Consider the following 26,246-nt stretch of genomic DNA (forward strand, 5'->3'; position numbering starts at 1 on the left):
TTTTCTTAGAAACATTTGTATATAAGTTGAATATTTTGTGATTTATATAAAATTTGTAGTATTTAAATTTGTTTTTATATAAAAAGTAGTTATTTTTTCGTATATTTATTTAATAATATAATTTTTTATTGTATCTATCTAATTAATGATGAAATAAATTAAATGTCAAAATTGAATTTATAATATGATTAACATAATATTTTTCTTTTATAGTTTTTTTAAAATGAAAGATTACAACAATCATAAAAAAATGTTTTGCATTTTTTAGCTATTTAAAAAAATTATACAATAGCCCCATGTTATTTTTTATTTTTCTTATTGTTGCAATATTTTGTACGCACAAAATTTTTGTTGTACCGGATAATGATAATGCGTATGTTTACATATCTTTAAAACTGAAAGATTTGCCCGGGACTTATATAATTCGCGAACTATTGGGTGAAAATTGTGTAAAGGATTTCATAACCCCCAATAATCAAACAATAAAATCAGAAGATAAAACTAAACTACATTATTTCAAGCAAATAACACCAAAAGAATATAACCTTTTAAAACATTTTTTAGACTGTTATAAAATCATTAACATTAAAGATAGAAAAAACGTTGAATTTTTTATGAAAGAGGTTGTCTTAGCAGTAGCAAAAATTCCAACAAAAAAAAATTATTTTATGTTTGTGATGAAATCAAAAAATTATGTTACTGTCGACACATATTCAAATAGTAAAAAGTTTACATTAGACAAATTTCCTAGATTCTATTCTATAAAATTATTTACTTCCTATGATTTCAAAGAGGATAAGAGGTCTCATTTTATTCCTTCGTTAAACAAAAATGCATTGTTAAAATTTTCTGAATATCAAACTATAAATGAAGAGAGAGAAAAAATTAATAAAAATCTCATATTTAAATTGCAAAAAAGAGATAATGGAGGAAGCGAAGAATATCTAAATACAAGAGCAAATGCTAAATTCCTTAAGTATTCAACGATTGATACAAAAATATCAGAAGTAGACGATAGTTTTGAATATCGAACGCCCGAACAATACCATAAAATTGATAATGAAGCTGATTTTAATGCACAGGAAACCCATGAGAAAGTACAAACACCATCCATGAACAGAAGTAGATTGAATGGCTTATTTTCATCAGTTCAAAATTTGTTTAAATTAAAGGATTCTAGCAATCATAATGGTGCCAGCAGAAGAAATAGAAGATGGTTGTCAAATTCCGATTTAAACCAAAGTTCTAGGCGGTGATAACAAAAGGCTTTATTTATTAGTTGAATATTTAGATTTCATAATTATATATCAATTCAATGAGCTCTATAATCGGCATTTTAATCAATATTTAGAATAAAAACGCTACTATTATACTAGACTAAATGTGATACAATCTTGGTTATTTTGATTTAGTACGCAATTAATAAAATAAAGTATTTTTAACGATTCGATGTAACATTATTTAGCATATTTTTTTTTATTTTACAATAAAATGATACCCTCTAGTGAGAGAGCCAAAACGAAAATATTGCACCTTTAAGGAGCAAATAAATGAATGTTTTAAAAATTGAGTTATTGATTTTAGAATTCATCATTGTGGTTCCCTTGCTGTTTACATTGATATGTGATTCTTATTTTAATTTCTCTTTCATCGTACCCTTTTATAAATATTTTTTATCTATAAAAATATAATTTCTAGAAAATTCAGATTTGCTAAATATTGATGTTGAGAATATATATTTAATAAATTTAACCCATAACTTACAATTATCTTTAACAATTAAATAAATAAAAACTTATGAGAAATGTGCCAATTATTTGACAGGATGCCACAAATAATTATATGAAAGATTTAAGTATAAATTTTATATGTCTTAATATATATCGACATGTTGTCAATTGTAATAATTTTGTATATTTCTATGTTTAATCATATCAACTAGATAATATTTAAAATTTTTAAGCCATAGGAATTTTTGATGTAAAGTTATAGTTAAAAGCAATTAAGCTAACATTTTTGTGCAAAAAAGCGGATCAAATATAAGAAATATATTTTAAAAAAACTAATTGCTAAAAGCATGTATTAATTTCCGTTTCATTATAAAAACACATTATTACCTTAAGGGGGGTTGTCATTCTGCTGATGTCGTTCATTTACGTTGAACTAGATAAGTTCTTAATAAAAGTGGGTCAGATGTTTATTTTCTTACAACCCTGCTGAACGCTGGTTACAGACGTTCCTTATGTGTTTCTAATCTTAAGGTAAGTTTTTTTTTGACAAGCAAGGCCTTTATAGTGTGCTGGTAGTATCAAAAGTTATTGACTGATAAAGTATTTATTTTCATGAGGGGTTTTAAATACCATTTTCGTTTTTTAGTTCAGTTACATGTTAGTTTTCTTCCAATATATATATGATTTATATTATTTTTAGCTTCTTAACTTAGTATATCATTGCAAATTATGACAAAAATTTGTATAATATATATATTTTTCGTTCAAAGGTAACTTGTTTTTGTTCTTAAAGCGTAAAAACGAAATTCTATTATTCAACTTTTAACACATAGATATTTTCTAATTATTTTTGCTCATCTTATCTTTGGTATTCAAACATTTTAATGATTATAGAGGTTAGAAAGAATTCAATGTTGCTGGAACTGAAGTAATATTTAGCACACCTAAGTCTTATATAGTTATTAGTTTATAAATGAAACTAAAAACCTGCATTTTTTGCTTTTTAGAATTTTTCAGAACTTATCATTTTATTGTATTTTCAATAAAAAAAAAGCTATAATCAATTCAAATTATGTAGAAAATATTTTTTATATTTTTTTGTAGTAATACGAAATGCTTTTCTTAAACACTTAAAAAATTCATTAACGTTTAACTCCCAAATCTTCTATATATTTTCGAAAGTATAAATTAAGTTTATCATAACTATAAATCTAATTAATAAATTTTGGTTATACATTATATTAAATTTGATTATACAGCTATTTATTTGTGTATATATTTAAATAATTTTTATTTGTATAAATTTGCCTTAATTAACGAATACCACCATAAAACAAATAAGTCTTAATATATCCATTTATCTTTGCCGTAGATATTTTTTTCTCCAGCAAGCTTTCATTTAGACTTTACACGACCAAATTCTCGGAATCATCTTCTAAAACGAGTTACACTTAAATATAATTATTCCGAAATCAATAATGTTACCATGTTTATGCTGCTTTATAATTAAACTAATATGCTATTTAGTATAAAGTGAATTTATGGTTTCTAATATACCCAAATCATTATTGGATCTAAAGATTTATATTAATACGTAAGGTCGTAATTTTTGGTTATATAAAAAACAAGTCGTTTTCTATTTTTAAGCAATAATTCTTTGGTAGTATAATTAACATTTTCCATGATGTAAAATTTAAAATTATTAATCTACATTATCATTTCCCTCGTATTTTTTCTCATAAGGAATTCTTCTTAATTTTAAATCATTATTTATGTATATTTTATTGTTAAATATTATATTTCTTTGTAATTTGATTGATTTACGGATTATCTAAATTTCTAATTGGTTGGTTAATTGCTTTAATTAACAACAATACAATGTTAAAAAATGATTTTAGTCCAATTAACTCAGTAAATTAGGATAAGAGTGACAAATAATAATTCAGAAGTGCTTTTATTCTATTTTAGTTTTCTTTCTCGACTTAGCCAGTATTTTGTGACAATTTTATCGTCTGGTTTATAATTTAAAGAGTAAAATTATCATATGTTAAAATCACTGAAATAATTACATCTAATACTCGACCTTGATTTTTATATTTAAGAAATAAAAAAAATAGCATTTTATAAATTAATCGTTTTAAATAAACACAGAGGGAATATATCGCTCCTTTTCTTTTGCGTTTATAGCTGTAAATGATAATAATAAATGGCAAAGAATCATAATGGCTTTAGTAGCTTCCGTTTATAACAATAATTTACTTGCCTTTAATCCATTCCTGCATTACTTAAATTTTCTATAAAAACATCTTAGTCAACATTTATTTTCAATACTAAAAAAGGTTAGAAAAGTTTTTTTTGTTTTTTGTCAAAATATGAAAATATTAATGTGATTTTCAGCCGACTTCTAGTAATTAGTATTATTAGCAGTCAAGTCCATATTCAGAACTTCAAAAAAAATCTCTATAGTTTTAAATTTACAACAACTATATCGGTAATTATCTTATTGTTTTATTTGAAATGTACATCTAATTATGATCTTAAAATAAGGTAACCATGTTAGCAAAACATAAGACGTGATTATGATATAAAATTGATTGATCTGCCAAATCTGTGATGTACATGACTACATCACATAGACAACTGTCAAAACGATCAGCTGTCAAACATCTTAAACGGCATGTAATGATGAGTCACACAAACAAACAAACAAACGAAAGTTGGATGGTCGTTACTACATTCGTAAGTACGCCAATGTTTGTGTTTAGCGTTGACAACAATTAATAAATTAAAAATAAACTATAAAAGAAAGTCTGTCTGTGAAGGGTATGGTATATATGGAGTATAAGAGAAATAGAGAAACCATCAATAAATTATATAATATTAAAAATTATTTAGAAAGCTATTATAAATATAGCAAAGTCCCGTCTATACAGGACAAAATCCAAGAAATAATAATAAAGTATAAATGATTTTATATTCGTTTTTTCTCAATTCATTTTCTCATAGTATGTTCCTAATTTTAGACATCTATTTATATTTACCCCTGTCAAAAGTCTCAACTCAACGGATACATTGACATCTGACGTACATTCTACATTACAACAATTATTACGAAATTAAAGTATAAAGTACACATAAGAATTATTATTTCAATCCAAAATTTTAATTTAATTCTATTTAAATTTTGATTTTTTTGTATCCTCAATGAATATGTTCAAGCTCTTTATAGAAATGTGTTTTGTCAAACCAAATGTAAGTATTTGTAATAGAATTAATGATATTCTATTAAATAAAATAGAGAATAGAGAGTATACCGTATTTGATTTATTTACGGAATATACTAGAGTGATCATAAATACCAATGGATATGATGAATCTATATGCTGCACAATTAAAGATCTAGAGTATGTTCAAAATTATCCTCTTGGTCGTATACAGATTAATATTGATTATAAAAACAAATCGATTAATCAGATTATCGAGGAAATCGAAAATTTTATAAAAGTCTTTGCTTCTTCAAAAATCAAATCTATTATATTGTGCATCAGCAAATACCAACGGAAAAACTGCCATATTATGAAACAAATTGTTAAAAGTATTAATGAAAAAAATCAAGAAAGAAGACTAAAATTAAAAGTAAATGACATTTTGTATCAGAATATTTGCAAAGAAGACTGTCCATTGGATATTATGCTTAATGAAATAACTGAATTTAATTCTAAGAACACTTATAAACTGCGTATACCCGAATCACCAATATCTTACATTTGGAACGAAGAACGCAATACTTATTCTTTTAGAGTTTGTATTGAAAAAAAATAATATTTGTTATTTATTCGAAATTGATATTGACGATTTAGATATCGATGATCTTAATACTTTAGTTGAGATAAAAATGAAAAATATATGTGACAATGACGAAGAAATATTTTTAAAATTGTATGAATTATATAAATTTAACGATGTTACGTATCTTAATACACACAGCGTGAAGGACAGACTAGAAATTACACCTAACAAAATCGAAAAGAAAAGAGGTGATAATTTTAAAATAGAAATACTAAAGGAATCCATAAGCTTTATAGTAAATTCTAGACAATATTTATATCATTTAAAAGATTATAGAAATCGGCATGAAACTAAAAATTTTATCGAAAAGTCATTTTTTATAGAATTCAAGAAAAAATTAGAAAAAATCAACTTGATAAAAAATACTGGAGACTATAATTGTGTTGAATTTTTTTATAATCTATTATCGAATTACGATAAAGTAGATTTTCTTATAGTTAGAATAGTATATAATCAAGGATCAGCATTGAATTATATATTTAGTTATATTCTTTTATCTATGAGGATTATAGAAAAAAATGAATTTTATTGCATCACAGGAGAAAAAGAAGGTGTTTTAAGCGTTGTAAAAAACATTATAACAAGGATTATCACAATGTTAAGTTATAGGTTATCAGACGTTAGTTTGATAGAAACTTATTTAATTAAAATTTGTTTGATTTTGGAAGCAGAGAAATATATAAATGAACATGACGTGAACAATGAATACGTTTTTAAGTCTTTGAAAGATGTTTGGACATTAATTGAATCCAAGTATGACGAAAAGATTTGGTTTTTCTTTAAAAAAACAGAATGCTTTAATATAGCGAAAGTTATTAAAGAAGTAGAAAATTTTCATATTTCTAATATAATTAGATATAAAAAAGAAATTTTAAAAAATGTCTGCAAAATAGTATCATTGTTTACAGGATTAAGTAGTTCTAGGTTTCTATACGAGAATACCAAAGAGGCATTTAGGAGAGAAGAAATTATCAAAAATCTTAGACTTAATGAAAATGAGATAGAAAAAAAGACTAAAGTTATAAAAAAAAACTTATCAAAAAAAACTGAAGAAGATAAAATATATGAGAGAAAAAGAAAATTAAAAGAAGAAGAATTAAAAAAAATAAAAGAAATAATGAAAAGGTCTTCATTAGCTGAAAAATTAGATGAAATATTATTTACTGCTTTAATTGGTCATGTTGGAAATATATTTGACGAAGAAATTGGCACAGATTTTGAAAATAAACTAATTAAAAGGAGTAAAATAGTCATTGAAAATACAATCAAAGCACTCTTAAAAAAAGAAAAATTGCAAGAAGATACTATAAATGACTATAAAAACGAATGTGAAGAAGCTTTTTTAGAAACATTAAGACAACATATAGAATATAGACTAACTAAAAAGGCCTCGGATTATATACACAATAATTTGATTGATTTGTTTAAATGTGAATTTCAAGAAGATATTGATGAGAAAATAAATAGTGAAAAAACACTAAAAAATAATTTATTAGTGCTAGATGAAAAAAAAATTTTGGAATTGATAAATGTACAATACGGAGAAGACTTACATAAAATTTTTATTAGAGCCATCAAAAATAACGAAAAAAAAAACAAATAAATTTTTTTAAAGTCGACTTATATTTTTATAATATTGATATTTTGAGTTTATGATACATTAAGTTTTGAATTTTATATATTTATATAATTTTTCATTATATTTATATATGAAGTAAAACGTTTGTTTATAAAGAGACTAACCCATTTTTTTATATACAGAATAACATTTATTTGTTTTTTTAAAAATTTTATTCTTATCGACATATATTGAAAGAAATATGTAATCTTTTGATTCTATTAATTCATATAAGTATATATAACGAAGCTTATAAGTCAGTTTAGACATACAATTTTAATTATGATCAAGAGTCTTTCGGATATACATAAACTGAAATATAAATCTAATTCCCCGAAATCTTATAATTATATCACTGTTTGTACAAATAAAAGAACTTTCATTATTAAAACGTGATATTCCTCAAAATATATTTTATAATCAAGTTAATATCAAATTGATTAACACTTTTATTATATAATTAAATAAAGGTCTATAATTTCTGGATATTTTAACAAAAAAGATATAATTTTTTTAACACAAATTATTACTGTAATAATTATTGTTAATTTCTCATTAAGAGGATTTTGTGCAAATTTATATTATTTTATATAAAATTTGGGGTGTATCTTTTGTATTTACGAAATATAATCTAACAATTGACCGGTCTAAAATCAATGTTTTAAAATTTGTATAACAAAAAGATACGCATTTTATAATAAAAACTTTAGTCATTGGATCCTATAAAACATCGTAAAAATAGTTAGATTTATGGTTAACATTTAAAATGCGGAAACAAATTACATATAAATGACAAAAAATAATTGATTCTTTTGTTTTTCAAGTTTTTATAATCTATATTTTTAATAGACAAGATTAGTTTAATTACAATAACAATCTTTCCGATTGAGCTAAAGACATAATGGTTTCATTTTTAATAAATTATATAATGAAAGCATATAATTTGATCTTTTAACACAACATAACGATAATTGAAAACTACAACAAATTTCAAAATTTTAAGATATTTTGTAAAACATTAAATTATATACAATATCATAAACAGCAATATATAGTCTTATTATGTACCCCATAAATATAATTACATTAATTTTTCTTCAAGAGGTAACCTTTTTAACATTATATTTAAAGGTTCATTGTGCACCTTGAGAATATCATATCAACAGTCTCTCTGTTATATTTCTACATAAATTTATACTTTAAAATGTCTTTACTCAGATTAAACCATAAATTTCATCATATATTCGTAAAAACAAAAAATTTTTATTTTAGATATTTGCCATTATTGATTTCTTTTTACTAGATTCTATTTTCGTGTAGTATGTAGATAATTCTAGATCCAAGACTTTGTGTTTTTGCTATGCCAATAAATTTACAAAATATGACACAAAATTTTTACTTCACAAAAAAAATGCGTCTTTAAACCTAAAACTAGAAAAAAAGACAATTTTAATTGTTTTTAATTAAAAGAAATGTAAATAAACCAATTTACAGACTTTTTTTTGATATACAATTTAATTTATAATTATTCAAGTTTTGTATTATTAAAACTGTTAATCAACTGTTCAATACTTGACACATTTCTCAAATTTATAATATTGTTTTTCACTATAAAATTAAGCGTACTATTTTGATTCACAATTTTTTTGTCTTTAACATTCATTAAGCTTAAGGCTTGTTCATTTTTGTATTCTATAACAGAATCAATCGTACTCATACAATTTTCATATGTTATTCGATCAAATAAATTTTTTAACTCTTGTGGACATCTCTCTCTAAATTTCATATCAATACCATTATATATTAAAGACCAGATATAAATATTATTGGCATCATTCACGTCACTAAATTTTAGCAAGCTGATATTATAAATAAGTTTATAACTGTGCCAAGCCAATGACATAATAAATCTTTTTATTGGTAGCTTATGTTTTCTTATTTTATTTTTTGTGATAAAAGAATTTATATAATGTAGATAGTGTTTTGGTTTTTCGAAATCAATTTTTAATGGACTATGCTCATCGAAAAATTGTAAAATTTTAAAAATATTCTTGTTATTTAGAAAAATTTTGTACATGAGTTTAGCTGCTGAATTAATTAATTTTTTCTCTATCGGATATAGATTGTTGATAGCATATTGTTTGTTATATGACACAGTGTTATCATCACAAAATAAGTCTTGCTTTGAAGGACGATATTCTTCCTCGACTTCACGTATATTTTCAATTTCTGATAAACTATTTATTTTAAAGTCAAGAAAATGAATATAAGATTCATTATATTGGTAGTTTTGTATTGAATTTTTTATAACATTATAAAAAGTAGCAAACATAATCATCATTAGGGGTTAAACCTCAGTTTTTCTATTATTTTAAACAAATAGTTAATAAAAAAAACATTTAGGTGGCGGAATGTCAGGTTTTAATCTTTTAATTATTCGTTTTTACAACAGAAAACGTAAAGTAAAAATCTGAAAAAAAATTAATTTATAAATAGTTTAATGATAAGTAGAAATTACATTAAAAAAAATTATATTAGTATAAACAGATCTACAATCGAAAGTATTCTGAATACAATAATGACAATGTATGTTTTTAATTTGCTTTAAAAATTAATTTAACAGAGATCATAAACTCCAATCAATTTGTATTATTTATTAAAAATTTTCATACTACATAATCTGCAAAAAAAATAGTTTAACTGTTTTAGATTGTGGGCTTTGTTGTAAATCCTGACATTTTTGCTAGAATGGTAAATTAAATATAAATTTCAACTAAAATGATATTTTTTATTTGTTTCATTCACTATTTAATAAAAAATCGTCTTTAGTAAATAAATAAGCAAAAATGCGCCCAATAAGTTTAAAAGAGATATTTCTGGCAATATACAGAAAAAAATATTTCGAATTATGTAAAAATATATTTGACCTTTTTAGACCCTGAAAAACTTATGATGATGGCTCAAAAAGTAAAATTTTGCATAAATAGAATAAAATCTCAATATGGTTGAATACTATGTATACGCCATAGTAAATATATAATAACTAATCTAAATAATTTCTTACTTAGAAAGTATTTTATATTCAAAAGCAACGTAAAACGCTGTCATTCTTTTTAGTTTGTATCATCATCTCAGCTGTATTTTGATATCGGAATTCTATTAGTGTCATTAGAAATATAATGAATTTACGAATAAGCTACTTAGTCTTGTAAATAAAACACATCGTTTATACCAAATAAGAGTTAATATAAATTATAAACAAAAAACTTATAATATTGTATTGTTCACATTAACACAAACTGCACAATAGGGAAAAAATTAGCTTAAATAATAAATTTTATGTCTAAATGTCGCGTATGTATTTTAGGATAGCAGTCGAACTGTTTTTTCTTATATTTTTTATCTTATTACGTTCCAATCCATCAATAACAAATTATCAAAAAATTAGAAGAGAAACTAAATGAAGATTTAAAGAGTATGTACACGCAATACTAGATCCAAAATAAGACTTTAAAACATACCACAAAAAGACAATGAATTATAAGTGTTTTTAAGAATTTATTTATGAAGCTTTAATGGAACTTTTGAGCTTCGTGAAGTGCAAAATTTCGTCTTATAAGAGTATAAACTCATAAAATTATATTATACTTTCATGATCACATCATTATAATATTTTTAAATAAATAAAGAAAATGTAATTTATTAATCGTATGTCAATAAGCTTTTAACTTGCGATTATCCATTATCCCATGAGTTATAAGGAATCATAGATATCGTTTATTAATTGTCGTTAACGGATTTATAAAAACATTAATTACCTTATTTATGTTTTGTTAAATTATATAAGCTGCTAGTCTAAGATTGCTTAAAGGCAGCAAAAGTAAATTTTTTTTTAGTAATATAGAAAATCTATCTTAAAAATAAGTCCATGCCCCAATCTAATCATAAAATTTACAATTAAAATAAAATCTGATATTACTAAGGTTTAGTTGCGATATAATGATGTAATATGGAATGTCTATTGGATCGACATTGCATAGTATTCTAAGGTATCTTTACATAAAAATGAGCTAAAGAAAATCGTAAGACATACAAATTTTTAAACAACAGAAAAACATTAAGAAAAAAAAAATATTTTAGTAATCAACAAAAGACAATTAAAGTCCAATGAATATGGCAATTTTGTTATATGTTCAATAAGCAAATAAATAATATTACTAAACAAATATATACACAATTTCATTTAACGGCAACATTATGAGATATAATATTAGTAATAATCGTAATATTTAATGTGTATAATTTTTTTTAGTATCTAAAATATGAGCCATAGCCATATTCAATCAAATATATTTAAATGAAATATTCTATTAATCGTATTGAATAGTTATTTTTTATAGATAAGCAAAATTTTTCATCTTTTAATTTTATAAAATCACGTTAGAATTAAATTATTAAGGTGAAAAATATACCGTAATGGTAATTGTTTGTATTTTTTAAAATGAATTTATAATTTCTATAAAATAATATTATAATAATGTTTAAATTTATTTTACAAATTATAAGACAAGATATTAATATTATATCATAAATTTGAGATGATTTTTCAAATTTAATTTGTTTAAAATCTATGATTTTGACATTTTCTAATTAACTTTTGAACTTGTTATATAGTTTATTTTCTACAATATATTTTTTAACGCATTACTCTTTATTGCGTATTACATCACACGTCAAAAATATCAGTAATTCTGCTTTCAAAAATTAATCTATTTTACAATTTCTTATATAATTAATTAATATTTTTAGAATTTTCTAGTGTTCATTCTCCAATGTTATTTCCTAAAGCATATGACTATTTTTTTACCAATATATTGACGAATAAATTATAGAATTATAAATCCAATTTTGTGTGTAATTTTAACAAATTTTTTCTTTCATATATAAAATTTTTATAAAAATACATTATGTTTTAGTTATAAAACATCAAATTCTTCTCTACTAATAAAACAAGTATTTCTTTTTGTTTAAATCAATATCATCTCATACATTAAAATGTTCAAATGAATAATTACTTAAACTTTAAGATATAATGTTTAATATGCAACAACATTTTTTCTTTTTTTTTTTCTATATAAACAAAAAACTTTTATACCCCATGTTATTTTTTATTTTCCATCTTGTTGCAATAACTTGTACCGATCATATATTTGTAGTTCCATACCACGGATATGCAAATGTTTACATATCATTAAATCACGAGGACTTGCCCGGGACTTATATAATCAGTGAACTGAATGATAAAGATTGTCTTGAACAGTATGTAAAAACTATAATCAAAGATCGAAATCAGAATGTAGGACTGAACAATATTATTTCAAGCCAATAACTTTAGAAGAAAAGGCAAACTTAGAACAATACCTATGTTGTGCTAAACTCTTAAATTGGAGAGATGCCGACAAGGTTAAATTGTTTTTAAACAGCGATTATGTCGCAATTGCGAAAATTAAACTTCACGTAAATAAAAATTATTTTTTAGACGTGATGAAATCAAAGAGTTTAGTGACCGTAGACACTTTTATGACAAGTAAAATACTAAATTTTACTGATTTTTTTGAATTCTATTCACTAAAATGTCATAATCTATATGATTGCAAAAGAGATCTCGCATCATCAGAAATTCCTTTGTTATACCTAAAAAATGTATTGTTTAGATCGTCGTTCAAAGCTGGCAACAAAAATCGAACCAAATCAGAAACTACCGAACAGATTAAAATAAAAAAAGATAATAATATAGTCGAAAAAAAAGCTTTCAATTGCCATGAAAACATGAAATCAAAAGATTATATAAGTATAGAAATCGAAATAGCTAATCTTAGAAATGATTACGAATTCGAAAAATCTTTTAATAAAACTGAAAACCAAAAATCTGAAGCTTTCAATTTTCAAAAAAACCAGGAAAATGCTATGATAGATACTAAAACTGCAGAACTGCCGAAAAAATTATATTGCACAATGCGCAATATTCCTAAAGAAACAATTTCTATTAATCAGAAGGATGTTCTCGAAGAGATCAAGAAAAAGCCTTATAAACTAGGCATAAGTGAAAGCTCCAACTCCTAATATCGAAACATTTAACATTTCTAATTAACACTTACATTAAGTAAATTGTCTTTATTACGATTATACTCTAAAATGATTTTTGAGACTAATTTGATTAATTAATCAAGATAATATCGAAAATAGAGAATGCTATTGGTTCTGTTGCGTCTAGAATTTAGTTATATAATACCAAGCTTATTTATGTTGTGTGCATTAAAAAATATTAGCTAGTTTAAATGTTTGTTAAATGTTTAAATTATTATATTCTATCTTCAATTGATATTAAACCTTTTTATTTATCGATTATCATCTGTTTAATTTCTAGAACACTGTTGTAGACTGTATTTCTACAACATTTATATTATTTCACTCCCTGTCAAATCTATCATTGACTTTTCTAGAATTTTATTTACTATAAACTAGCGTATGCTTTCCCGTTTTAAAAACGGGATTTATTTGTTTCCCAATCCATTTATATTCTGTTTTGTCATTTTTGATTGGATAAAGAAAATCGGAAATTGGTATTTTTAAAAACAAAATATTTATGGGGAGAGGAAGTTGAACAGTAAATTTGATTCCAAATGTTCCACGGAACTCATTGATATAATTGTTAAGTGCTTTGGGCTTCATTTTTTTACACTTATTTTGTAGTTTTTCGAAGCTTAAATGTTTTTTAAATTTTCCGTGGAGGGGTCAAATAAATTCTAAAAATCGATTCTGACGATATTTTGGAACCAAGTTTTAGTAAAATGATAATTAAAATGAAAATGTATTAATATATAATATACACATGTACAATAGTCGGAATCCTTCATTGAGTTTATATTTGATATTACAATAACACAATAAGTATGAAATAAGAAGTTTAGAATTTTTAAAACCACAAAAAAGAGGGGTAAAAAATGAAATAAAATTCTTTTATATATATGATAAAATTCTAGAAAGGAAGGGTACAGAAGGAAGATGGAGAGACAAACACAAGGAGTGTTTAGACATAGTAACAAGACAGCTATGAGAGAGTCCAAAGAGACGTTTAAAAATAAAGGCCAATATATTAATTCTATTTTAGAGTGGTACTTTATCACCGGGAGAGCTTCCCCGGGATACCACAAACACACATTCAAATTGTTTTTTTGAATAAACACAAAAAAAACAATGACGCAATAATTTATCTAGATTTAATCTCAAAAATTGAAATTAAAAAGCTAAACTCGATTTATTTACATAATTTTAAGTAGCTGCATTATTAGATAGAATGAGTTTAATATAATTCACTAAAATCTGAATTATGCTTACAATAACTGAATAATCATTAATAATAGACAAATTACAAAGAAAAATTACTACTAGTTTAGTCTTCAAGTCAAATTTACCTTGCGAGACACGACTTATGCAAATAATATAATATAAACGTAAAAATCGTGTTCATATATGTATAGCTGTTATAAGCGATTTTTTTGTCTTAGAGTTATACTCTTTATATGATAATTGTTTTTGGCAAGCCTCAGTTATGAGCGGGCGACGATTCTTGGTGTATTATTGGGAAGTAATTACAGAACGCTGCATCGTTATCATAAAAAAAATAAAATATATAATGAAGCTTTATGTTTACAGCAAATGAGGTTAATTGATCATATAATTTCTATTCGATTTTTACCAACCGCCCACGACTGACTTATATTAACATATTTCATATTTTATTGTAACGTGAAGATTTAATTAATCAACTTTTAAATGTCAAAGTAGAAGGACACATTTTAAAATTGTCAAATATTATATTGAACTTTTTGGTTCTTCTATGTTTTATGGTTAATTAATGTTTATAATCCATAGTTTTAATAGTGTTATTGGCTTAAAGACAAATTAAAACTGTCAATCAAAAAACTTAATGTCTTATAATAATTTTTTCAAAAATAAATTTAAAATTCAATTCATTGGTTCAAAAATAGTTTAACAAGGAACCAAACCAGCAGGCGAAAAAAGCGAATATAATTTTTGGTTCGTTGCACAAAGAAAGGACTTTTATATACAACAGGTTAATGACAAATAGAGTATGTCAGGGGACAGATCTCCGGTGATACTAAGATTACCCTGGAGATCTGAGAATACCATGCTGTAAGTATTCTCCCTCTTTACATGTATAATTTTTGGAGGGAAATTGGTGATATTTTCCCGCCTAAAATTATAAAAGAAAATCATGCCCAGAAGGGTATGAAGAATAATAAAAATATTAGTCTAAAACATTCTTCTCGGACTGATGGGAAACCATCAGTCCACATTGGTGGTAACGGTGAAGAGGATAAGATGAATGAGATCGAGGACATCTGCTCTTACATGAAAAAACTATGTCTCCAAAACAGATGGACAGAATTTACCGGCGAAGATCTAAGTAAAGCCGAAGACTTTCTATCTCAGTTCAGAGAAATTGAAGACGTTTATTCACAAGCCAAGACGCTAGATATTGCCAAAACCAAACTGAAGGGCAAAGCGTTGAGATGGTATAAGGCTTTCGAGGGTGAAGAGATAACAGACTTCGAGACGTTCAAATCCCAATTCCAAAAAAAATATATAAAGGAGAAACTAGTGGAGGACAACACTGATATGTTTATGCACCTATATGTTCAAGGTCCAAAAGAAAGCGATATTATAAGTTACGCTTATGACCTAAAGAGGTATGCTAAGAGAAACACAGAGTACTTTGAAAGATCAAAGATTGCCATACTAAGAAACTCTCCGGATGCTTTAAAGGAGCCAGTCAACGATACTCAAGACTGGATAGAGTTATTAGAACTACTAGAAGAAAAAGAAACTTTTATAAATAATTACATAAAGAAAAGAAAAAACTTATTTAGGAAGCCACAACAGGAAACACCTTTACAGGAAAAAAAAGAATATAGAACTATAAACAAGAAATCAGTTCAGATAAATTCGAATTCATCATTACTCCTGAAAATAGGTAAAGTGGAAACAAAAAAAAATTCAACAGATATCCGAGCCAGGATAAATCTTTTTTCAGATAAAGAAAAAATTGCTGCGCTAATTGACACCGGAGCCGAGATTAACTGCATAAATAGGAATAAAGCCCAAGCATTAGGGTTAAAACCAAAAAAAGAGGCGATGACCATAGCAGGAATAGGAGGTAAAGTGAAGTCAGAAGGGATAGTAGAATTTCTAGTAAAAAATCCTAAGACCAAAAAAACAAAAGTCTTGAAGGCACACGTAGTCAATAATCTACCAGAAGACCTAATAATTGGCCTAGTAGATATCTTGAACTTAAACTTACATAAAATACTGGATAAAATTAAGAGTACCCAAATAACTAAGTCTATCTGCACTACAACGGCGAAAGCATCCGAAATTCAAATAGCAGATGTTGGAGAAGAAGATATGACAGAGAATGAAAAGGGAAAATTCATTAAAGTTATTTCAAAATATCCCGATGTATTTTCTGATAATAATCAACAATCGTGCTTAGACATTGAGCATGCGATTGAAATAACTAATGACTTTTCAGAGGTAAAGAATATTCAATTTAGAAGATCGCCGGAACAAAATGAAATAATCGAAAATAAAGTAAAAGAATTCCTAAGTAAAGGATTCATTGAGGGTAGTGAGTCAGACTATACTTCTCCGGTAGTGCTTGTAAAAAAACCGAATGGAGATACACGATTTTGTATAGACTATAGGAGACTCAATAAAATTACAAAGAAGATGATTTACCCAATTCCACTCGTAGAAGAAACCATAGAAGAACTTCAAGGAGCGTCCATATTTACAGTTTTGGACTTGGAATCAGGATACCATCAAATACGAATTCGAAAAAAAGATAGGCATCTAACAGCTTTCAGAAGTAGATCAGGAACTTTCCAATGGGTTAGAATGCCATTTGGGCTGGTAAATGCACCTTTTACATTCCAGAAAATAATGAACTCGATATTGTCTCCTTACTTACATAGATTTGTACAAGTTTACCTGGACGATATAATGATATATTCGAAGTCAATTGAAGAGCACCTAATACACGTAGAAGCGGTTTTTAAAATACTAAACAAACTGAAACTGAGGGTCAACTGCGGAAAATGTAAGATCGGAAAGAATACAGTGAAGTTCTTGGGATACACGATAAATAAAACTGGTATTAGTATACCGTTAGAACAACAGACTAAATGTCTAAATTTGAGAATTCCCACAACACTTAAAGAAACCAGAGCCTTTATTGGATTTATAAATTACTTTAGAAAATTTATAAGGAGCTACACAGATATAATGGCTCCTATTTACGATTGCCTTAAGAAAGGAAAATTTGAATTCTCGGAAGAAGCCATACAAAGTGTTAAGAAAATAAAAGAGATTATTACGAGTTCTCCCGTCTTAAAGCTTCCAGACTTCACTAAGAAATTTATCTTGTACACTGATGCATCAAACCTTTATATAGGAGCAACGCTAATGCAAGTATACGATGAGACAGAAATGCCTGTATATTTCATTTCAAGAAAACTAAATCCAGCTGAAATCAATTACACAGTAACCGAAAAAGAATGCCTGGCGATAATATGGAGCATATCTCAATTCCGTATTTATCTTACAAATACTTTTACCATTAAAACTGATCATCAAGCACTCAAATGGCTGCTAAGTTATAAAGAAAGTACAGGAAGACTAATGAGATGGATTCTCACATTGGAAAATTACTCCTATGACATCGAATACATAAAAGGAAAAGATAACGTTGTAGCTGACGGATTGACAAGATTTGTTCACACAGTAAAATATAAAAATGAACGAGAACTATCGCCCGAGAGTCGTAAAGAACTTATACTGAAATGCCACGAAGAATGTGGACATGGAAGCACTCTCCCAACATACACTCTAACTCTTGACCAAGCCAAATGGAAAGGCATGTATGAGGAAATAAAACAAGTGATTGGAAAGTGTCAGGTATGTTTAAAATTCAATTCAAAAAGAATAACAAGAGAACACCACAGGATTCGCCTAAAAGATCCATTCTCACTGGTAGGAATTGATATGGTAGGACCTCTACCTAAGTCCGAGAATGGTAAAATATATCTAATAGTCGCCACAGATTACTTGACAAGATGGTGCGAAGCGAAAGCCGTAAGAAATAAGACTTCTAAAACAGTGGCTAAATTTATATTCGAGGAGATTATATGTAGACATGGCCCACCCAATGAAATTCTTTCAGATAGGGGACTTGAATTTTTAAACAGTACGGTCAAAGAACTATGTAGAATATTTAAAATAAGAAAATCTTTTACATCAGCCTACCACCCACAATGTAATGGCACGGTAGAAAGAACCAATCAATCACTAGTGGCCAAATTGGCAAAGATCATAAATGGAAGGTGGAAAGACTGGGACGAATACGTCGAACTGGCTCTATACGCGTACAGAATTTCTCCCAGAAAAATAACAGGACTCTCTCCCTTTGAGCTATTATATGGACGAAAACCTATGACATGGGAACATCCCGAAGAAGAAACCTTAGATTTGGAAGATAATTTTTTAATATTTGAAAGATTAAAGCATACTCGGGATATTATGTTACAAGCCGAGAGAGAGGCCAGAGAAGGTGAAATAAAGGATGTTAAAGAACAGACACTTCAGATAGGAGACGTGGTGCTAAGAAGAAAACCACTCATCAAGATTAAAAATAAATTGGATAGTAAGTTCGAGGGCCCATACACGATAACTAAGGTGGGTAAGAAAGGGGCATATGAAATAATAAGCCCTAATAATGAAGTGTTCTCGGTGAATTGGAAAGACCTAAAGAAGATGGACTTTGAACTAGAAACCTGGGAGCCGATAAAGAAAGGGGGAGTGTCAGGGGACAGATCTCCGGTGATACTAAGATTACCCTGGAGATCTGAGAATACCATGCTGTAAGTATTCTCCCTCTTTACATGTATAATTTTTGGAGGGAAATTGGTGATATTTTCCCGCCTAAAATTATAAAAGAAAATCATGCCCAGAAGGGTATGAAGAATAATAAAAATATTAGTCTAAAACATTCTTCTCGGACTGATGGGAAACCATCAGTCCACAGAGTATGTTAATATAAGTAATAACTATGTCAGCCAGACATGGGCTTGATACAGATCAGGAAGGGGTCTTCGAGAGCCCAATAAGTGAATCTCAGAAGGAAGTCCTGGAACTGCCAGATGAGACTGTAAGCGTATCTTGTGAAAAGTAATTAATAAGCCGAATATTATACCCAAATAAATTATATTAATTAATAAAAGTAAAATCTGTTTGTTGTTTATACACTAAAGTCTTGGTCGTGGTCTTAAATTTTTGTGATATGTTTAACTACTGAATTTTTTTTTCAATATATCATTATTTTATAGAATATAACGATAAATCTTGAATTTTTTGAAGGGAATATTTGCATCTATCTCATTATTTATACGAAGTACTACTAAGTTGTATTGGTCGAAGAGAAAAAAATAGTTGTACTATTTCTCATGATTTTTCTAGTAATATTAACTTAATAGACTAAAAAAATGAATGTGTTATAGCCAAGACGAAGATTATATTTTTATTTGATAATGCATTTCATAAATAGCAGTATGATAACATATTTTTACATAAGAAATCACTAAAACTTTGGTTTGTTATAATAACTTGAAGGATTTGACCAAAATTTTATTATATCTCTTTGTAATATACAAATTGATGAGTTTTTCAAATAAATAACAATTATATTAAGGTATGATATCTTATGGCTTTTTATACTTGGTTATGAATGCAAAAGCTTCTCGGTTGTTTTGTTAATATTAGTCTTGCCAATCAATGCTATGGAAATATTGCTTCTACTTTTCATAGCAAATACCCTCATTGCCGACATGAATTCTCTAAATTGTTCGAATTCAGTTCTGCGATTATTTTATATGTTTTTTACTCGTAGATCGAAAAATTTTGTAATTACATGGATATATAATCTCAAAAATATAAATCTTCATAAAAATTCGATATATGTTGTGGTTATAATCTTTATATCATATGGTATTAGCACAATTTATATTAATAAGATATTTAAAAAATTATTTTATATGGAAGTTTTTTTTTGAATTTAAAAATAAACCTGTCAAATATTTTAATTTGTTTGCTCATGTAAAAAATCTCAAAGCAAGAACTTAGTCATCAAGATATAAAAATTATTTAAGTAAACTTTTTACATAATATTTATTATAAGCATATTTTCTTGTATGTTTTTTTTTACAATGTAATTATGATCATTTAACTTTGTATTTTGTAATTTTGAATACATTTTACATTTGCACACATTAATTTACTCAATGTTAAGTGCAATATTACATATAATCATGATTACAAATAAATCACTTATATTGTTTTGTAATAATTATAAATATTACATTGGTTAAAATTAAACATCAAAAATGAAATATAAAGATATATATGCAAAAAAAAAATTTCATTTTTGTATATATATAAAAAAATTTAATAGCCCCATGATACATTTAATTTTCCAAATTATTGCAATAAGTTGTACTGACAGCGTATTTGTAATTCCAGATGGTGAAAATGCAAGTGTTTACATAGCTTTAAATGAAGAAGATTTGCCTGCAAGTTATATAATCACTGAATTGGTTAATGAAAATTTTATCAAAGAATCTATAAAAACTTATAAACAGAGATCAAAACTAGAAAGTATTGGGCAATATCCTTTCGAAAAAATTACAGTAAAAGACAGAATAGGCTTGAAAAGTATTTTTAATAGCTTCAAATACGGTATCTCGAAAAATAAAAAAAAGACTGAATCCTTTTTAAACAGTTATTTAGTGGCAGTTGCGAAAATTCCAAACTATAAAAATAAAAAATATATAATAGATTTGATGAAACCAAAAGATTTTTGTCTTGCTGACACTTATTCGACAAGTAAAAAACTTTTCTTCAATGAATTTCCAAATTTCTATCTACTAGAATTTTGCAGACCATATAATTGCAGCAAGTATCGACCATTACAATTAATTCCCTCGTTGTACCAAAACGCCTTGCTTTTTTCATTAAATCAACGGACTATAAACATAAATCAAAATAATTTGGAAATAAATGAAAAATTTGAAAGCGAAAATGAAGTTTTTAATAAACAGGCAAATGATGAATCAGAAGATAAAATAATTAATAAGCGAGAAGTACTAGAGATTAGGAATGATTTTACAGGTAAACCAGTTCTAAATAATTTAGAAAATGAAAAATCTGATGAAAATACTATACAGGAAACTAACGAAGAAATTTTTGAAGATCTAAATACACAGGAAAGTTCGAAAAAAATCTATTTGTTAACGCAAGAAAAAGAAAAAAATGATATTTATCTTGATTGCAAAGTTTTCGAAAAGAATAGATCCTATATTTCAGTCTATAATTTTGGTAATCTTTTTGATTGATAACGACCGAAAGAGCTTTTATTTACTATTTAAACATTATAAAACGAAGTAAATGTTAATAGAACAAAAAATCATAATTACTAAATACTTTATTTTTCCAATTTAAATAACATAAAAAGGAAATTCATCAATTATGATTTTAGAATGCTCCACCAATTATCGTTCTTATAATGAAAAAGATTTAATAAATAATAGCTAATTTAATTTGTTTTTTTTTTTCTTGAAAATTTGCAATTTAATTTCCACATATATATATGAAAATCTACAAACTACGATAGATCAAGCATTCTAAAGTCATTGATTACTTAGTTATAACAAAGTATGTTAAAAAACAATGCATAAAATCAAGCTTAAAATACTCAGTATCAAGTTTTAATATTAAAACATAGTACCAATTTTTAAGAAAATGACAATGTCAAATATGCTTTGTATAAAATATAAAAAAAGACATAAATGAAATAAATTAAAATAGCTTCATAAACTAATTAACAAAAACCGAAAAAAAACCTAAAAATATTAATAATGTCTAATTATTACATCAGTGATGTTGTACCAAGAAGTTTAAATCTATAATGAATAATATTTATATTAATAGTTATAAACATAAAATATTTATAGTTACATAAATTGTAAATTTTCAATATCGAACTAATAATTTTATTTTTTAAAAATTCCACTCTTACTTCCTAACTTGATTGTTTGTAGAATTTTTAGGTTGCGGATACATATCTGGGTTATATCCTTCGTCAAAATTCTGATATTCTCCATTACCCAATACACTCTTCATCAATTTTTTATTCCACCCAATATCTTTAGAAGTACAAGAAGATTCCGGGACTTTAGTTGTTGACTCAGTCGTTTTATTTTTATCTAAAGAAAACGAATGATTTATCTTTTTATCATCTTTTGGATTAAAATCAAAATTAACAGAAATTTCAGTATTGTTTAAAATTTTTCTTGTAAGCGATATACCTCCCACCTGTTTTAATACTTTACAAACAGCTTTTTTGCACATGCCCTGTAAACCACGTCTAATAGTTTTCACTTCTAAATCATGATCTTCGTTTTCTACATTAAATTTTTCGGGCTTTGACAAATCAACCCCATAAAATTTTTGTATTGTTTCAGGTCCATGGATTGTACTGGGATTATATACATTTAACCATCTTAAGTTATAAAATTTAGTAGACACATCAAACATTAATTTCTCACTTGTAGAATATGTGTCTACAACTAATCCATCATAAGTTTTCATTACATCAATGTAATAAGTTTTATCTTTATTTAGTGGCAAAGTCGCCATTAATACGATTACACTTTTCGAAAAACAATCCATAAGTTTTTTTTCTTCATTGGAATTAGTATCATAAGACCTTATCAGATTCATTAAATTCGGGTTTGATGCTGATGTCACTGGTTGGAAATAGTATGGCTTACATTCTTTCCCTGAATTACTTCTTTTATTGTAAGTGTTTATTACACCATTAATTAAATCTTTCTTAACCAATTCTGTTATTATGTAACTTGAAATCGGTTGCGCTTCTGCTAAACCTATGTAGATATCTACATTGATATCATCTCTCGATTCAATGAATATGGTATCTGAACAAACTATTAATAGAAAATTCAATGCACATAATACCATGGGGGTACTTAATAATTTTATTTTTATAGAAATTAATTAATTTATGAAATAAAAGGCGGGATCTTTAGAAGTAAAATTAAAAAAGATAAATTACTATTTTGAACTTTAAAATGCACTAGAAAGATTTTTACAACTATTTTGGACTGAAAGAATTTTTATAATTTTATTTTAGTACTTAGTTTTTTATAGTATATACGACATTAACCATCTAGTTATGATAATATTGTAATTTACCTAAAATTCGATCTTGTAATATATCATTTTTTTATTGATTTTTGATTTTCTAAAAGTCTTTTTTCGTTATTAAAAAAAAGTAGTATAATTTTATAGATGGTCAAAAAGAATTCTTACAGCCTATTTATAATCCAAATACAATGTTTTGTAGGCGTGAGACAATATTAACTGCTTGTATGAAAATCTTACATTTTTTTTCATACCGCTTAGAAAAATTTAACTTCTAAGTTGTTTATAAAATACAACTTTCAGGTTTATCTTCCTGATAATGTCATGATTCAAATTAATGTAAATTTTAATTAAGAAAAAAATGAATCAAAAATCAATAATTAATTGTACCTGAATTTTATAAATTAAACTTAAAAAGCATTGCTGTTAATCTTTTAATATCACAAATCTGCTTCATTGTGCTATTATTTTTGTGTTTTTGTCAATTGATAATATTATATCGCATTTGATCAACAAAAAAGTTCTAAAGTCCAGTATTTTGATTTTTTATATTTTTTACTATAGTATTAAGATACTTGATATACACAAAATGCTTTTTTATTTTCCCTTATAATAATACAGTATTATTTTCTTTAATATATTAGTTTTTTTCATTTAAATAACTTTAATTATATTACAATAATAGATATCAATTAAAAAATATAAAAATATAAATTAAATGGCATCAAAAAGATAACTTAGGAATTTAATGTTAAACGAATGGAGTTATAGCAGCTTTATTGTGTCTTATGTATTAAATAAGTAATTTTGTTCAGTTTATTTAATTAGTATCGCATCTCTTAAATTCATTATTTCTTCGCAGTTTTCTTTCATTATTTTTTTGACAGTAACACAATTTGATATTTATAAATTTTCATAAGTCTATTCGATATAATATTAGACTAATCAATAAGAACTTTCTTCTGTGTTCTTTTCATTTTATTTTTATTTCATCTCATGCAGATAAAAAAACTCGCGTTTTTTATTCTGGTTTGGTGTATTTCTTGAGTCTATATAAATACTTGTAAATATTTATCTTCCGATTTAACTTACACTTGATATTTTTTTCAATTTGTGTCATATATTTTTTAGATGACTCGTTATTGTGCCTTACTATATTACAAGTTTTTTTTTCTTGCAAGTAAGAGGTAGGGAGAAACCTTACATAGGACCAAGGGGATTTGGGTGTGATCCTCATCCAACTGGTACTGTGAGATTCTTACTCACTAAAACTACCTCCATACAACTTGCCGGTGCAGCAAACTCCGCCGTATCCTTTGGACAACAGTCCAAAGAATAATTTTCATTTATAACATAATTTGCGTATGATAATCTCTCAGCAAATACACATATCAGGCATAGATATCTCTCCATGTGAGAGACAATTCGTACTAATTTAATGGTCCCTACAATCACCCGTATTGCACACACGGCTCTTTACACGACCACATCACCAGCACTCCATTTTCATTGGACTGCGTTGACCACCAGTTTTCCATTAGTTTTGACCACCGTGTTACAGAATTTTGTAGAATAGGTTCAACGAGACCTTCTATTGTCCTACTTCTTCTAGTCTCTAAGTTGGCTCTAGGACCCCACTCTAGAGTGCATCAGCCATGGGCTCCAACTAGGCCGTACCCATTAGATACTTTTATGTATCATTAAGCCACCAAAGGGCGATACTATTTTTTTTTGGCTTTGAGGTGCGTTTCTACACTAGATGCTAATCCCCTCGTGGCTGGACTCACACAAGTTTTATTGATTCAACTTAATAATTATCGTGGACATTTTCATCATCTGAGGTGTTCCAACTGCATCATAGAAAGTAGAAACAATTAGGGAGCCTTGGGAATCGAACCCAGCCATTGCTTAATGGAAGCATTGCCTTTTCACTAGGCTAAGGGCTCCTTATTATATTACAAGATGTTAATTAATTGTTTTTTAAAAACTCTGAATTTCTAGTTAGAAAATTTTTATAATTAATTCATGTTTTTTTTTTTTAGAAAATTTTATCTCATTTTATTAAAATGACTTAATAAAGTATGTAAATTTTTTCTGAGACTAAAAAACAATTTGTAGTATCAGCATACAATTTACAGGCAAAGATCGTCTAAAAACATTTCATCATGAAATATTGTAAAAAATATTAGTTTTTAAAATTTTTTTACTAAATAATTTATGACAAAAATTTAATATCTAAAAGAACAATTCGTAGAAGCTTAATTATTTAAATTAAAAAAAAAAATAAATTTATTTTTTTTACTAGATTTGTAAGTTTCACTTTAGGCCCTTGTTAATTCATTTATATTGGCCCATATAATGTGCGTCTATATCTTACTTATAAAGATGAAATTTGCCTAGTATTAATCTCAGTTCTTTAGTATTTATAGGAGTTTTTTACATATTTCACCATGTATGAGATATTATCTGTCTTTTACCAAATAAGTATGCCCAATAAATCGCCATGCAGCAAATAAAAAGTCTACTTAGATTTGTAATATTTTTCTCATTTACCATATCATGTCAGAATCAAGATTTCTCTATGTTCTTATATGAGCATACTTGCATTTTTTCTAATGTCCATCTGACTCTCCGAAGTTTATCATTTTACCAGAGGTACAAATATGTTAAACTTCGCGATATATCTTATACAT

At 26.2% G+C, this 26,246-nt stretch overlaps 6 protein-coding genes across 7 annotated transcripts; 4 read left to right on the forward strand and 2 right to left on the reverse strand.

The window, feature by feature from the left end:
* Nucleotides 1-296: 296 nt before the first annotated feature.
* VNE69_08115 (uncharacterized protein) lies at nucleotides 297-1,256 on the forward strand (the record flags this gene model as incomplete). Its single annotated transcript, XM_065474432.1, has 1 exon — nucleotides 297-1,256. One exon carries the CDS (start codon nucleotides 297-299, stop codon nucleotides 1,254-1,256), a length of 960 nt encoding a protein of 319 aa, XP_065330504.1.
* Nucleotides 1,257-4,934: 3,678 nt separating this feature from the next.
* Nucleotides 4,935-7,182, forward strand: VNE69_08116 (uncharacterized protein; the record flags this gene model as incomplete). Of its 2 annotated transcripts, XM_065474434.1 has the most annotated exons (2): nucleotides 4,935-5,469; nucleotides 5,531-7,182. In XM_065474434.1, 2 exons carry the CDS (start codon nucleotides 4,935-4,937, stop codon nucleotides 7,180-7,182), a joined length of 2,187 nt encoding a protein of 728 aa, XP_065330505.1. The 2 variants fall into 2 exon arrangements, with proteins under 2 accessions (XP_065330505.1, XP_065330506.1); XM_065474433.1 differs by lacking the exon at nucleotides 4,935-5,469 and having other exon boundaries at nucleotides 5,668-7,182.
* Nucleotides 7,183-8,722: 1,540 nt separating this feature from the next.
* Nucleotides 8,723-9,538, reverse strand: VNE69_08117 (uncharacterized protein; the record flags this gene model as incomplete). Its single annotated transcript, XM_065474435.1, has 1 exon — nucleotides 8,723-9,538. One exon carries the CDS (start codon nucleotides 9,536-9,538, stop codon nucleotides 8,723-8,725), a length of 816 nt encoding a protein of 271 aa, XP_065330507.1.
* A 2,817-nt stretch (nucleotides 9,539-12,355) lies between these two features.
* Nucleotides 12,356-13,320, forward strand: VNE69_08118 (putative SP-containing protein; the record flags this gene model as incomplete). Its single annotated transcript, XM_065474436.1, has 2 exons — nucleotides 12,356-12,516; nucleotides 12,558-13,320. 2 exons carry the CDS (start codon nucleotides 12,356-12,358, stop codon nucleotides 13,318-13,320), a joined length of 924 nt encoding a protein of 307 aa, XP_065330508.1.
* A 7,469-nt stretch (nucleotides 13,321-20,789) lies between these two features.
* VNE69_08119 (putative SP-containing protein) lies at nucleotides 20,790-21,725 on the forward strand (the record flags this gene model as incomplete). Its single annotated transcript, XM_065474437.1, has 1 exon — nucleotides 20,790-21,725. The coding sequence occupies one exon, from the start codon at nucleotides 20,790-20,792 to the stop codon at nucleotides 21,723-21,725; it is 936 nt and encodes a 311-aa protein (XP_065330509.1).
* Nucleotides 21,726-22,404: 679 nt separating this feature from the next.
* On the reverse strand, nucleotides 22,405-23,370 carry VNE69_08120 (uncharacterized protein; the record flags this gene model as incomplete). The annotated part of the gene is made up of 2 exons (XM_065474438.1): nucleotides 22,405-23,288; nucleotides 23,361-23,370. 2 exons carry the CDS (start codon nucleotides 23,368-23,370, stop codon nucleotides 22,405-22,407), a joined length of 894 nt encoding a protein of 297 aa, XP_065330510.1.
* Between the last annotated feature and the right edge of the window lie 2,876 nt (nucleotides 23,371-26,246).

This window comes from Vairimorpha necatrix, chromosome 8 (assembly GCF_036630325.1).
Source record: "Vairimorpha necatrix chromosome 8, complete sequence".
NCBI lineage: Eukaryota > Fungi > Microsporidia > Nosematidae > Vairimorpha > Vairimorpha necatrix.